Genomic DNA, 14,313 nt, shown 5'->3' on the forward strand with positions numbered 1-14,313 from the left:
GTACTTTACATGTGCTTTAGTATGTTAGTCAACACATCAAAATTAGTGTAAAGCATGAAAAAAAGATGAAAACAATCATTTAAAATGTACTTTTAACTTGACATTATTACAAAGTGCTTTTTTAAAAAGTGTACTTAAGTGTGTTAAGAAAGTTTACTATCTTCAGGTACACTTGAGCGGCCTTTTATTTTAATATAATATATAATATAATATTATCTGCAAGTACAGTTTTTTAAAATGTACTTTTAAGATTTGAGGTATACTAAAAGTGCACATTCAAGACAATTAAGTGCACTTGTATTTCACAAGGAGTATAATAATATATAGCGGTTTCTCTGTTGAACCAATTGAACCCTTACCTATGAAAACTGAAGTTTGTCTGTTCTGTCCATCTGGCAGGATGGACTCAATGCGACTCTCCTTTGCATCTGACCAATAGATTCGGTCATTGTTTGTGAAGTCGATGGACAGGCCTGTAGGCCAACCCAAAGCACTGTCTACCAGAATCCTTCTCTCTTGACCATCCAACCAGGAGCCTTCGATACGAGCCGTGTTGCCATTGTCAATCCAGTAAAGCATGCTGCACCACAACATGACAAAACAAAATTCAAACACTAGCATTTAAATGGCCCAGCTTGAAGAAATAGTTAACTCTCATTTTTCTCATTTTTTAAGAGCTGCCTCTTTTTGGAGAATCAACAAAACTTTTCCTTTTATGTTCCAGAGAAAAAATGACAGCATGTGATTTGGAATAACATGAGTATTTTTACTTTGGGGTTAACTGTCCATTTAAACAGACCACAAGCAAACAGGATGCAAGTCTCACCCTAAACGAGGGTTCACGGCCACAGAGGTGGGTTGTTCCAGGTCAGTCTTAATCAGATGCTTCCTATAACGCCCATCCAACATGGCCACCTCTAGACGTTTGAGCTGTGCATCAGCCCAGTACAAATTCCTACAAGAATTTTAAAGGCTCATGAGGTGTTACAGACTGATTCATCAACTACTGTTGCCAAAACTATTAGTTATTATTCAATTTCATTGAGCTTCAGGGCAGAGTTTGAATATTTAGAATATATCAACAAATATAAATGTAAAATGGTTCCCACTTTTTATTGGGTGTCTTTGACTACATACTATTCAATTTCAATTATTTCAATTAATCATTTGATACAATGCACTTATATATATATACATACATGTTTTTACACTGTACTTGTATAATTTTAATTACTTGCATGTAATTACATCTGTAATTATATCTAACTACACTGTTCACACTTCCCCTACAACCCACCCTTAAACCTACCCATACCACCAAACTGTTACATCCACGCCTGTCCCAAACTCCGTTTCCCAGAATCCTCCTGTTACACACACCTGTCTGCACTTCCCTCATCAGTCTTCCCACCATCCCTGGATTCCCTGCACCTGTTAATTGTCATTAGCACTCCCTTTAAGTTGGACTCACTCTTAGCACTCCCTGTCCATTCTTATTGTTCTGTTGTATGTTTATGGAGATACTGATACTTGTGTTGTAGTTCATCTGTTCCTTGTTTATATTAAAGCCTATATTATTGTGGATTTCCGTGCCTGCCTCGTCTCTACAGCACAGTGTGTAACACAAACCTGTCATAAACACATCTGTATGCCACCTCAATAGCAGCAAAAAGTGTTTTGCAACACAACAGGAACACAATAAATACATTATTATATATATTTTTTTGCAAGTACATAGTAGTTAAAGACACCTAATAAAAATTGTGACCATAAAATGTAATATGAGTGCTTTACCTGCCGACCCAGTCCACTGCAATTCCATAGGGCTTTGTAATGTACTTGATATCCAGGTCAACAGCAGCAGCAATGTTATTATTATGATCATCCACAGCTGGCAGATAAGCTCTTTTAATAGCACCAGGCAATGCACCACTCCCTTCTACTGTAAAATACACCACACCTGAAACACACAAGAAAGGGGACATAAGTTTTATGAAGTGGTATATCATTCATCTACAGATACTAAAACTAAGGTGTCTTAATATTGGTGTGGAAGACTTTAAATATCACTATTTTGGATAAAGGCTGTGACTCAGATGGTAGAGTAGCAGTGGAGAAAAAAACAGCAGTGGAGAATATGAATATTGTATTTCTTTCAGTTTATGCACTGATACGTTTGACTCCATGCCTTTTTTTTTTATGATTTGGGGACCTAGCATTATCCATTCAACAAAGATGTTTACTGTTAGCCACTCTTACAGCAGCAAAAAAACTGTTAGTCACCCATTGGAATCCTCCTCACACAATGGACAGACGAACATGGAGTGTCTTTGTTGGATATTATTTCAATGGAACTCTCAACTAATCATATGCATGGATCCAGTGTTAAGACTGTGAATTTATGGATGCTGCTTTTGATATTTTCTCAAATCTTTGTAAACCTGAATTATTTTTTTAATATTTATTTATTTGTTTTATCTTCCTTTTGTGTTTGTATTATATTTCTATTTTCTTGAAGTCTACCAGGGGTGGGATGGTTTGTAAAATTGTATTCTTGAATTTCTTTGCTTGTAAAAAAAAAGTTGTTTAAAAAAAAAAAAAAAAAACTTCTGCCACAAAGGGGAAAAAATCATGCTTTGGTAAACCATGATTAATTATGACACAAAAGGTTTACACCGCGTTCCAAATTATTATGCAAGTGACATATCAGTAAGATTTCAGTACAATAAACATTCAGATTTTAGTTGTTCTAAGAAAATGTTTGTTTGTTTATTTATCCATGTCTTTTTAGATAACTGGTATCAATCTCAGACAAAATAATTTCCCAGATCTATGGAAACCCTACTTAGAGGTTGTTCCACATTATTAAGCAAGTCACAGTTCTCATGCAATATGGGGACGAAGAAAGATCTTTCTGAAGATGAAAAGCATGAAATGGTGCAATGTTGTGCAAAAGGCATGAAAACAACTAATATTGTGTGAAAACTGAATGGAGATTATCAAATTATCATAAGATTTGTGAGTGATATAGAGAACAGAAGAACTCGGTCAGATAAAGGCTTATTAATGACAGTTCCTGTCAAAAAAAATGTATTGCATTAAAAGGGCAGCTATAAAAAAAAGCCAGTGTTGAGCAGCAAACAGGTATTTGAAGCTGCTGATGTCTCTGGAGTCTCAAGAAGCTCTCCATACAGGCTGGCAGTTGTGCGTAAAGATGCATTTCAGCCACTCCAAACCAAAGCTCACAAAGAGAAACATTTACAGTGGGTTTAGAAATACATGAAGACTCATTTTTAAATAGTTTTATTCACAGACTAATGCCGTACTACAATGGATGGTCTAAATGGATGGATTTCTGGATGGTTGGTGAATGGCCACCATGTTCCAACAAGACTGCGAAGTCAGCAAAGAGCTGGCGGGTGATGATTTGGGCTGGATTATTGGTCACTGTTTGAAAATGTATTTCTACACCTACTGTAAATGTTTCTCTTTGTGAGCTTTGGTTTGGAGTGGCTAAAATGCATCTTTATGCACAACTGCCAGCCTGTATGGAGAGCATCCTGAGACTCCAGAGACACCAGCAGCTTCAAATACCTGTTTGCTGCTCAACACTGGCTTTTTTATAGCTGCCCTTTTAATACAATTAATTTTTTTGACAGGAACTTTCATTAATAAGCCTTTATCTGACCAAGTTCTGCAGTGCTTTAAATCACTCACAAATCTTATGATAATGTGATAATCACTATTCAGTTTTCACACAATATTAGTTGTTTTCATGTCTTTTGCACAACATTGAACCATTTCATGCTTTTCATCTTTTCATCTTTAGAAAGATCTTTCTTCCTCCCCATATTGCATGAGAACTTGCTTAATAATGTGGAACAACCTCTAAGTAGGTTTTCCATAGATTTGGGAAATTATTTTGTCTGAGATTGATACCAGTTATCTAAAAAGACATGGATAAATAAACAAACAAACATTTTCCTAGAACAACTAAAATCTGAATGTTTATTGTACTGAAATCTTACTGATATGTCACTTGCATAATAATTTGGAACGCAGTGTAATTTAATTGTCTATTTATATAATAATTATATATTTTTTTCTCATCATTATGATTTACCAAAGCATGTTTGTTTTTCTTATGTGGCAGAAACAGGCTAGTCTGAATAATTTTTGGTTCCAAATTTTTATCAATTTAACTGGTAGTCCACTGTATGAAGAATTTTTGGGTGAGAGTACACAATAGGCGTAATGTAATTTTTGAGGGACTGAAGGCATAGAATTGGGTACATACTAAGTTTGGTGTTGTTGTGGTCCCAGTCGTAGTCAAGCGCCACAATGCGCTCCTCTTCCTGCAAGAAGTCATGGTATTCCTCTGTCTGGAGGTTGAAGCGACGGATGCGGATGTTCTCTGGCAGCAGGAGCAGCGGTTCAGGACCTTTAGAAGGAGAAGCTTTAAGATTCTACACATGCTCAGAAATGCCTTGTTACTCTTACTATTTCTGTCCTACCTTCAGCCTCACACTGATTTCCTGTGCCCACTTTCCTGTAGCCCTGGACACACTCACAGTCATAGCTTCCTTTAGTGTTCTTGCAGGCCTGCGGGCATGTGCCATACACTAAACACTCGTCTATATCTGCAGGGAGCAGACAGACTTAAAGTCAATTGAGGCAATAAAAATTGCAAGGGATATGGTGGTGATACATTAAGTGTGGCAGCATACACAACACAGGTGAAACTTTCTATTTACAGACTCATTTAGAAAATTTAAGACAAATTTTCTCCACTGTGAATGGAATTTTGATAAGGTGCTTAATATGGGTGCTTGTGTGTACCATTGCAGCGGAAAGTGTTATCCGGATCTACGGCATAACCTGGTCTACAAGAGCAGATGAAGCCAGTGCCGTTCAGGTTTGTACACTCGTGCTGACATAACTTCTCATCACAGTTGCGGTCATGGCCAAAATCTGAAAAGAGTCACTCCTCATCAACTACCTGACAGAAAAAAATCTAACACATTTCTTAAAGTTCCATTATTAGCTACAGATCATGGAGATATTTGTTGACTTACTACAGCCCAGTTCATCAGTAAGGTCTCCACAGTTGTTGTTGTGGTCACAGACATAAGGCAGAGCCACACAGTGGCCATTAGTGCATTTAAACTCATTAGGTGTGCAGGGTGCAAGAGTGGGTTCCTGACCTGATTGAAAAACGCAATTCATACCGTCATCACTGACCATAACAACAGCATGAAATACATTAGACACATAATAGAATATGTAGCCACACTGCACAAATAATTTTCTTAATCAGTATATTTGTCTTGTTTTCCAGTAAAAATATTCTTTTACTCCAGAAGCAAAAATAAACTACCTAACATAAAGTTTATTTTATTAAAAAATTTGGCAACACTTACAAAATGGTTCCATTTGTTAAAATTAGTTAACTACATTAGTTAACATGAACTAACAATTAAAAATACTTCTAAAGCATTCATTAATCTTCAACATTTACTAATACATTATTGAAATCAAAAGCTGTACTTGTTCATATTATTTAATGGCCCTGAGTTGACATGAACTAACAATGATCAGTTGTATTTTTATTTACTAATGTTTACAACAAATACAATTTTTGATTTTAATAATATATTAGTAAATGTTGAAATGAACATTAACTAAGATTAATACATGCTGTAGAAGTCTTGTTCATTCTTAGTTCATGTTAACTAAAGTAGTTAACTAATGTTAACTAATGAAACCTTGTTGTAAAGTGCTACCATTTCTCTTTATTGCCAAATTGTCTTTTATCTTGTGTTGAGAAAAACATTTAACAAAATTTGGGTTTATGCTTAAAACAAGGGACAAAGTAGAGTGAGAAAAATAAACTTAATTCTAGATATAATTTAATATATTATCCCACACAATAGCAAATAATCAATAATTAATCATAATAAATGTTTCTTGAGCACCAAATCAGCATATTAGAATGATTTCTGAAGCATCACATGACACTGAAGATTGGAGTAATGGCTGAAAATTCAGCTTTGCCATCACAGTAATAAAGTTATATTTGTATATTTATGTTCTATAAATAGAAAAAAAAAAGTTTATAAACATTCTGATTTTAGTTGTAGCAAAAAGACATGGGTGAATCTCTTACAGTGGTCCTCCTTTTCATCACTGCCATCCCCACAATCATCTTTTTTGTTGCACATGAGACCACTATAAATGCAGTAGCCATTGTCACAGCGAAACTTGGCTGGCATTTCACATGTAATATTCCCTGAACACAAAAAAATTGTGACAGTAAGACACTGTTATCATATTCCTGCTGAAATGACCAGCTTAAGCCAACATGACCTAAGGACTGATAATGTACTATAAAGAGACAAATGTATTATAACTGTAATGGTTCAAATTATCTATAAAAAATAGTATAATTTCAGTTTTCTATAATGTCTTACAGCAGAGGCTGAGTTGCTCATCTGAGTGGTCTCCACAGTCATTGAAGCCATCACACACCCATTGCTGGTTCACACACAGCTTGTTGTTACACTGGAACTGGTGTGATGGACACCAGCGTCCTCCAGGATAGCGAGTTGCTGTTGGGAAAACAAAATGTCCATTTCAACATTTCCGGTATATGGAAGACGTAAAGGTCTATTTATTTCAAGCCTAGCGCACTCACGGCAGGTGGACTCATCAGAGAAGTCCAGGCAGTCAGCATAACCATCACATTTCAGAGCTTCTGGGATGCAGTGTCCAGATGTACACTGGAATGTCCCAGGACGGCAGGTCCGCAGCTCTATGAAGAGAAAATATAAATAATTTTTAAATCCCATAGTAATCTAAAAATATATATGAAGGAGAATCTCCATGTATCTTAACAGTTTTAAGCATATTCTGCTTATATGTTGCATTTAGTATGTGACATATTTCTGAGTTAAAGTTTACATTCAACAAGAAAAAAAAATGTCAAGAAGGACTTAATGTTATCCATCAAGAATTGTTTGAATCTTCAAAAGTGGTCTTAAATACCATGTGGTTGCAGGAGTTGAAAAATAAGGGTGCCGTTTTTGACAGTCAAAAAAGAGATAAGAGCTAAGAGAGTAAATTGGGTTCATTTTTTATATTTTTTACTTCAACTTACCGCAGTCCCGCTCGTCAGAATTGTCCCCACAGTCATTGTCATGGTCACAAACCCAAGATCCTGGAATGCACTGCTCGTTGTCACAGCGATACTCACTCTCAGAGCAAGGTCTGGGTTCTGTGAGCACATACACAAAAACTGTGAGCTACAAAGACAGATTTATGTTAAGGTGACCTACATGCATAGAAGGAAATGGATGACAAACGCATTACTCACCACAGTTTCTCTCATCAGATCCATCTCCACAGTCATTGTTCCCATCACAGCGCCAGCGAATGGGCACACAGCGGTGGTTATCACAGCGGAAATCTCCCAGAGGGTCACAGGTCAGTTCATCTGCATGAAATAAAATGTTAGGGTTAATTTCATTTATTTTATGTTGAATATTAAATTATAATCCTTTTATATGACACATCAAAGTTGATATTTATTGGGGCAATCTTTGTTAACATTAAGTCAGGGCAGTTGTGGTTAGAGAGTCAGACTGTTAACCCAAAGGTTGCAGGTTCGATTCTCAATAAGAAATTACTGACGCTCAATAAAAGATTACTGAGAAGAAATTACTGAGGTGCCTTTGAGCAAGACACCTAACCCCCAATTACTCCCAGGGTGCTGCATTATTTGTTTATTTGTTGAATCATGACAAAGGAACTTTGACGAAAGAGTACAGGCTCTGATATTAGAGTGTTTGGTTATTGTTTATATTTCAAATGTAATATTTAAGATCTTATGCAAGAATCTTATATATTACATGAAATAGACCTGTAACAAAAACAGTCAAAAACTTAGACACACTTAATTGTTTGAAATTATTAAATTGAGTTTTGTAGATAAAGTTAAAACAATTTCCTATTTTTAAATGGGTAAGCAGCATCAGTGTCAAGCATTCTAGGGAAATCCTTCAATATTTTTTAAAAATCCCAGGATACGCCTCATGTCTAGACAAAGGGTCACAACTTATATAAGAATACAGAATATGGTATAAGATTTTTTTTTGTAATTTTCTAAAGATACATTTTTTTATATTCTACAACATGAAAGATATTGTTATTTAACATACAAGTTTATTTTATATATTAGTTTTGATTTGTTATTTTTGCTCTCACCTACATTATCATACTTCCATTTTTGTGTTTTTTCTTTCATCACTTTCATATTAATTTCATTAATAATATAAAATGAGTAAGTGTGTCCAAGCTTGTGTACAGACTGGCCATTATACTAGCCATTATACTGCCTCAGTTTTTATATAAGAGAACTGGATTGTGCTGGATTAAATATGTTGAATGAGAATATGTTGAAAAAAAAAAGAACTGGATTTAAAAGAATATGTTGAAAAAAAAAAAGAACTGGATTTAAAAGAATATGTTTTTGTGTTGAGTTAGCCCATCTCCTGCATATATTTTAAATCATTATATAGGACTTACGGCAGCTCTGCTCATCGCTGTTGTCTAGACAGTCATTGGTGCCGTCACACACAGCCCACTGAGGTATACATCGATAGTTTGTCTTGCAGGAGAACTCAGTGTCTGCATCACACTTATGATCAGGACCCACTACAAAAAGAGATGCAGGAAAGAGACAAATGTCAGGGGTCAAGCTATTAAAGAAAAGCCAGTTTTCCCAAAAAGATACTCACTGCACACATCATAGGGCTCATCTGAATTATCTCCGCAGTCATCCTGTGCATCACACACGTAGCTTGGTGGTATGCAGCGTCCGTTTTTGCATTGAAACTGTCCAGGTTTGCAGGTCTTCTCTGCACAGCTGTCGGCTTCTTCATCGCTGCCATCTGCACAGTCCTGCACGCCATCACAATGCCAGGATATTGGGATACAGTGCTTATTTTTACACTGGAACTGGTTCTCGGTGCAACGGTGGTCACCTGGGTTTACAAAGAGGATTTTTTAAAAAGGTTTTTAAAATATCAAGGGCCAGATTTACTAACAGCTTGCACCAGCGCAAACCCTCTTTTGGCGTTAAAAAACTACTGTCATGATTTACTTTATGATTTATTTTTGCGGCTGAACTTATTGCATATGCATTTGTAGGAGTTTCCCTTTCAGATGCAAAATTTATGGGAGGAGAGTTTTAAATGAATTTAAATGAATCAATCAAGGTGATTTGCCAAGATTTGTGCTTGTCAATTTAATGGTGTTTGTGCCATTATTTACCACCTAAAAAAAAGCCCATCTTAAACATAGACTGTAAAAAAATATGGACGTAGTTGTCCGTGACGTCACCTGTGGTTTCTGAAGAGCATTTTTGAAACCTAAAGCCGGCCATTGCCATCTTGGCAGCGCGTCACTGCGTGTCACTCCCGGATAACAAAAAAAAATAGGCAAAGAGGCGGGACATGGGTGGAGCTGAGGTGACATGACGGCAGCAGACAGCTAGTGGTGACAGCAACGGCAATCCACCTGTCACTCAAGTGGCAGTACCCTTAATTATGAACTTTAAGGCTTAATATAATTTAACGGATGAGTATTAAAAAAAATCACTACCCTCACAGGTGTCATGAATGGCAAAATTAGCTATTAAGACCAAAACCACAATTTGTACCAGGCTGTAAACATGTTTTTTTCTGCTGTAAAGTTGGGCATTTTAACATGGGGCTCAATGAGATTCTGCTGTCTTTTGAAGCCTGTCCCTAGCAGCCAGTCGATGCATTGCAGTTTAAGTCACTTCCGTATTGGCTTCAAGAGAAACGGGGAGGTTGCCGCTTGGTCTTAAACCAGACGCTAACCGGCAGATTGCGTTGGTCATTATGGAAATGATCCGTCTGCGTCTGCGTTCTTTAATTTGCACATCGTCAGTAGATCATGCGTAGAACTTTCCACTCCCATCAGCGCTTTTTTGGAATTATGCTCTGTTTTGCCCTGTTTAGTAAATCTGGCCCCAAGTGGGATGTCAAGCATGTAACTGTTAAAAATGAACAACAGGAAGCAACTATGCAGTTCAATTCCCAGATACAATAGTCAACCACAAACTGCTCTGTTGATACCAACTTACATAAACAAACATTTTCTTGTGCTATTATAACAATAGCCCGGTAATACTGGTAAATTTTACCATTTAGAGATCATGCTTGAAACAGAATCTTTTAAAAACTATGTGTTTCATGATTTCAAAATCAGGTGGGTAAAGAAAATGGTGCAGTGCTTTAAGGATATTTCCAATGACTGACCTCACAAAGTTTGCCGGTAATGTGATACTGACGTGTGAATTGTATCTTAAAAAGATGCCACACCGCTGCTTGTGTGAACAGCACATTTGTGTGGTTACCGGTTTTAATGTGTAAAATGGGCTAATGCAAAAATAGCCATGGTTAGGATAAACTAGAATATAAGTGTTGCATACTGCAGAGTGCAGCATCTTCATCAGATCCATCAAGGCAATCATTGTGGCCATCACACAGGAAAAACGGATAGGTGCAGTTCCCGTCCTGGCACTGGAAGCGTCCAATTGGGCAGTAACGTGGAGGACATGTCTGAGGCTCATCGGAGCCGTCCCCACAGTCTGACTGACCATCACACTTCCACCATATGGGAATGCACCTGGAGACAAAAGGCAGACAGAGAAGAAAGAGGAAGAGCACAGGATCATCAGATTATCATCCTGTGTTCTGAAAAGTCCTCATTAAGCATCACCAAAAGAGAACAGATTCACTTACTTCTCATTGTCTCCACAACGGAACTGAGTGCTGGAGCAGTCAGCCACACATTGGATCTTAAAGCCAACAGCCAGACCAATGAAGTGATCCGGACACTCACATCTGGCTGTTGTCCCGCCCGGGCCAATCAGACACAGGTGACTACAGGTCAGGTGATGGTCATTGCAGGGATTGTCACCTAAGATAATGTTAATAAAACATTCAAACAAACATCATGCATTTAAAGTTAATGATGAAATTAATGATATATTGTCTTACTGCGTGGCTGTCTGTAAGGGTGATAGACGTGGATGTCATTAGGGCGGTGTGTGTTGTTGCCCATTACAACACGGTTAGCACCAGTGTATTTGTGGGCTCTCTCTATGGTGTGGGTGTTCCAGTCAGTCCAGTACAACAAATCCTCAAACAGGGTCAGAGCGTAAGCATGAGGCAAGGAACCTGTTATAGCCCTATGTCTGTTTTGTCCATCCATATCGGCATAACTGTAGGAAAACAGACATTAGAAAAGTAGTTTTTAGGGTGCACAGTATATAGTAATTATATCCATTATCACTTATATTTCAAAATTTCTATTTATATACTTGACATTTTATTAATTTGTAGATCTTTATCTGTAGTCTATTTTTATATTATTTTAACACTTAAATGTCATCTGCCACATCTCAAAATTAATATCATACTGTACATTATGATGTGATGCTAAAATTTTTGTAGCATTCTAAATGTAAAAAAAGAAAAAAAAGAAAAGTTATTTGGGTTTTATTTGGTTTATTTTGGCCATTTATCAGTTGGTGAAAATAAACGGTTTAATGTATAATATTATAATTTTAATGTCAGTGCGTCCCTAATACGCTTGTTATTGTGTTTCAAAATACATCTGAGCTTGCAATGAATGTTACCAAAACAACTTAAAATAAGTATTTTGCATGATATTGACCAAATTCATAATACTCTATGTGTTACATGAAGCAGGCCTATCTATTACTACCTGGAGATCAGATTTGGTTTTGGTACAATACAGGACACAACTTACTCAAGGAAATTTAGGTGAGCATCGGCAAAAAAGATTTTGTTGTTGGTGTAGTCGATGGTCAGGGCATGAGGCCACACTAGCTTGGTAGTAATGATAGCTAAAGTGTTGGTTCCATCCATGCCAGCCCTGCCAATGAAAGCCGTCCGCCCCCAGTCTGTCCAATATAGCCATCTGACCGGGAATGGGAAAGGGAATGTTTAAACACATAAAAATAGCATATTATCAACTAAACAAATAAAATAAATATATGCTGTTATTTTTTAACTCACCCATATTTAGGGTTAACAGTGACAGCTCGAGGACTGGCAAAGCAGTATGTAGAGTTGGCATCAACACAACCTTTCAGGAGTTTTTTCCTATAACGTCCGTCAAGTTCAGAGACATGAATGGCTCCCATAGTCCCATCTGTCCAGTACAGCTTTCTGCAAGAAAATATCCACCCATAGATTAGCCCTGTCCAGTTGTTTTTAGAATATACTTCAAGTAAATGAGTGAATCAAGCTCTCGTTAACCTACCGGCCCACCCAGTCCACAGCCAGGCCTTCTGCTCCACCCAGGTCATTCTGCAATATGACTTCCCTTCCTGTCCCATCTAAATACATTCTCTCAATCTGCAGTGTCCCAACATCCACCCAGTATAAACGCTTCTCAGTGGTATCAAAGTCTAGAGCCACAACATTTGACAGGCCCTGCAGCACCACTGACAAGGACGATCCATCAGCGGTCAGGTTACGGATGTAGTAACGGTTGCTGTAGAGGAGGTACGGTGCGATTCCACTATTCTGACGGCAGGTGCGTCCATCAGGCTCCCGCAGGTATCCCGGGGCACATTTACAGTAGAAGGAGCCCACAGCATTCTCACACACCTGACTGCACACTCCCGGTATTTCCTTGCACTCGTCTATGTCCTCACAGGCCTTGCCGTCTGGCATGAGTTTGTAGCCGTCCCTGCAGGAGCAGTAGTAACTCGTCAGTGTGTCTGTGCAGTTTTGAGCACACTGGTGAATGGCTGGGTTACTGCACTCATTTATGCCTGTGGAGGGACAGAAAGGCACATCATTACCTAATTCATTCAGCTCATTAGATCCATTGTAACTGTAAATGTGCTATTTATAAATTCATTTTAATTTATTTGTATATGTATCTGCTGCTATGACAACATGATCTGTATTTGTATTCAGTGGGTGAAGCTTAAATCAGAAATGTGTCAAAACTAAAAAGTCATTTCAAATAAATGTTGTTCTTTTTTTACTCTCTGTTCATAGAAGAATCCTGAAAAACATGTTTAATGGTTTTCACAAAAATAAAATATTAATCAGCACAACTGCTTTCAACATTTATGATAAAAATAAATGTTTCTTGAGCACCAAATCAGCATATTAGAATGATTTCTGAAGGATCATGTGACACTGAAGACTGGAGCAATGGCTGCTGAAAAGTCATTGTTTTTCCATCACAGGACAAAAATTTAAAATTTAAAATGCATTAAAATAGAAAACTTTTAAATAATAATTATATTTCACATTATTACTGTTTTTACTGTATTTTTGAGCCATCAAATAAATGAGCCAAAGTGAGTTAAAAACTTAACAAACAAACAAAAAAATCTTTCCATCCCCACTTTTTGAAAGGTAGTGTATTTAAAGGGTTAGTTCACCCAAAAATGAAATTTCTGTCATTAAGTACTCACCCTCATTTCGTTCCACACCCGTAAGATCGTCGTTCATCTTCGGAACACAAATTAAGATATTTATTGATCCGAGTTTATCTGATCCACACACAGGCATTCGGACGTAAACAAGGAAACCTGCACTGAGTTCACTACGTATGACAACGGTTCAAATTGTTGAATAAATTAATTATTTTTGTTTTGTTTTTGCCAGAAAAAGTATTCTCGTCACTTCATAATATTAAGGTTGAATCACTGTAGTCACGTTGACTATTTTAACCATGTTTTCAACTACCTTTCCTGATCTCAAAAGGTGAAATGACATTGCTGCCTATGTGTGGATCAGATACCCTCGGATTTCAACAAAAATATCTTAAATTGTGTTCTGAAGATGAACAAAGGTCTTACAGGTGTGGAACGACATGAGGGGGAGTATTTAATGACAGAAATTTCATTTTTGGGTGAACTAACCCTTTAAGTATATATATATATATGTATATTTCAATCATGACAACTCTCACAATATTTTTACCATGTTATTAAATATGGCATTGTTAATGTAATTAGTCTTGGTGGATTAGATCGGCTGCTGCAGCTGTTGATTATTGCTGTTGCCGCAGAGAAAATCTGGACTTGTTACAGCCAATATACGAATAGACATGCTGCTGTGAGCATGTAAGATATGCTGCTACATAAATAGACATACATAAATCACGTAGCAGATCGAGGCAGGTGGAGCTGGGGAGGTGGAAGGTTTCAGAGGAACTCTGATATCGCACTGC

The 14,313-nt window shown here is 37.1% G+C and overlaps 1 protein-coding gene across 4 annotated transcripts in view; it reads right to left on the minus strand.

The window, feature by feature from the left end:
* lrp2b (low density lipoprotein receptor-related protein 2b) overlaps positions 1-14,313 on the minus strand; it is a 64,438-nt gene that overhangs the window by 6,024 nt on the left and 44,101 nt on the right. For all 4 annotated transcript variants that reach the window (XM_067368849.1, XM_067368848.1, XM_067368847.1 and 1 more), the window contains 20 exons: positions 12,379-12,895; positions 12,132-12,284; positions 11,863-12,033; positions 11,088-11,311; positions 10,830-11,007; positions 10,517-10,713; positions 8,796-9,041; positions 8,584-8,712; positions 7,373-7,492; positions 7,157-7,273; positions 6,695-6,811; positions 6,471-6,608; positions 6,167-6,289; positions 5,076-5,204; positions 4,840-4,971; positions 4,515-4,640; positions 4,298-4,441; positions 1,795-1,960; positions 827-955; positions 360-580 (listed from right to left, as the gene is read on the minus strand). In XM_067368849.1, coding sequence (XP_067224950.1) covers positions 360-580; positions 827-955; positions 1,795-1,960; positions 4,298-4,441; positions 4,515-4,640; positions 4,840-4,971; positions 5,076-5,204; positions 6,167-6,289; positions 6,471-6,608; positions 6,695-6,811; positions 7,157-7,273; positions 7,373-7,492; positions 8,584-8,712; positions 8,796-9,041; positions 10,517-10,713; positions 10,830-11,007; positions 11,088-11,311; positions 11,863-12,033; positions 12,132-12,284; positions 12,379-12,895 — 3,477 coding nt within the window. The remainder of the gene's footprint in view (positions 1-359; positions 581-826; positions 956-1,794; positions 1,961-4,297; positions 4,442-4,514; positions 4,641-4,839; positions 4,972-5,075; positions 5,205-6,166; positions 6,290-6,470; positions 6,609-6,694; positions 6,812-7,156; positions 7,274-7,372; positions 7,493-8,583; positions 8,713-8,795; positions 9,042-10,516; positions 10,714-10,829; positions 11,008-11,087; positions 11,312-11,862; positions 12,034-12,131; positions 12,285-12,378; positions 12,896-14,313) is intronic.

This window comes from Chanodichthys erythropterus, chromosome 19 (assembly GCF_024489055.1).
Source record: "Chanodichthys erythropterus isolate Z2021 chromosome 19, ASM2448905v1, whole genome shotgun sequence".
In the NCBI taxonomy this organism is placed as follows: Eukaryota; Metazoa; Chordata; class Actinopteri; order Cypriniformes; family Xenocyprididae; genus Chanodichthys; species Chanodichthys erythropterus.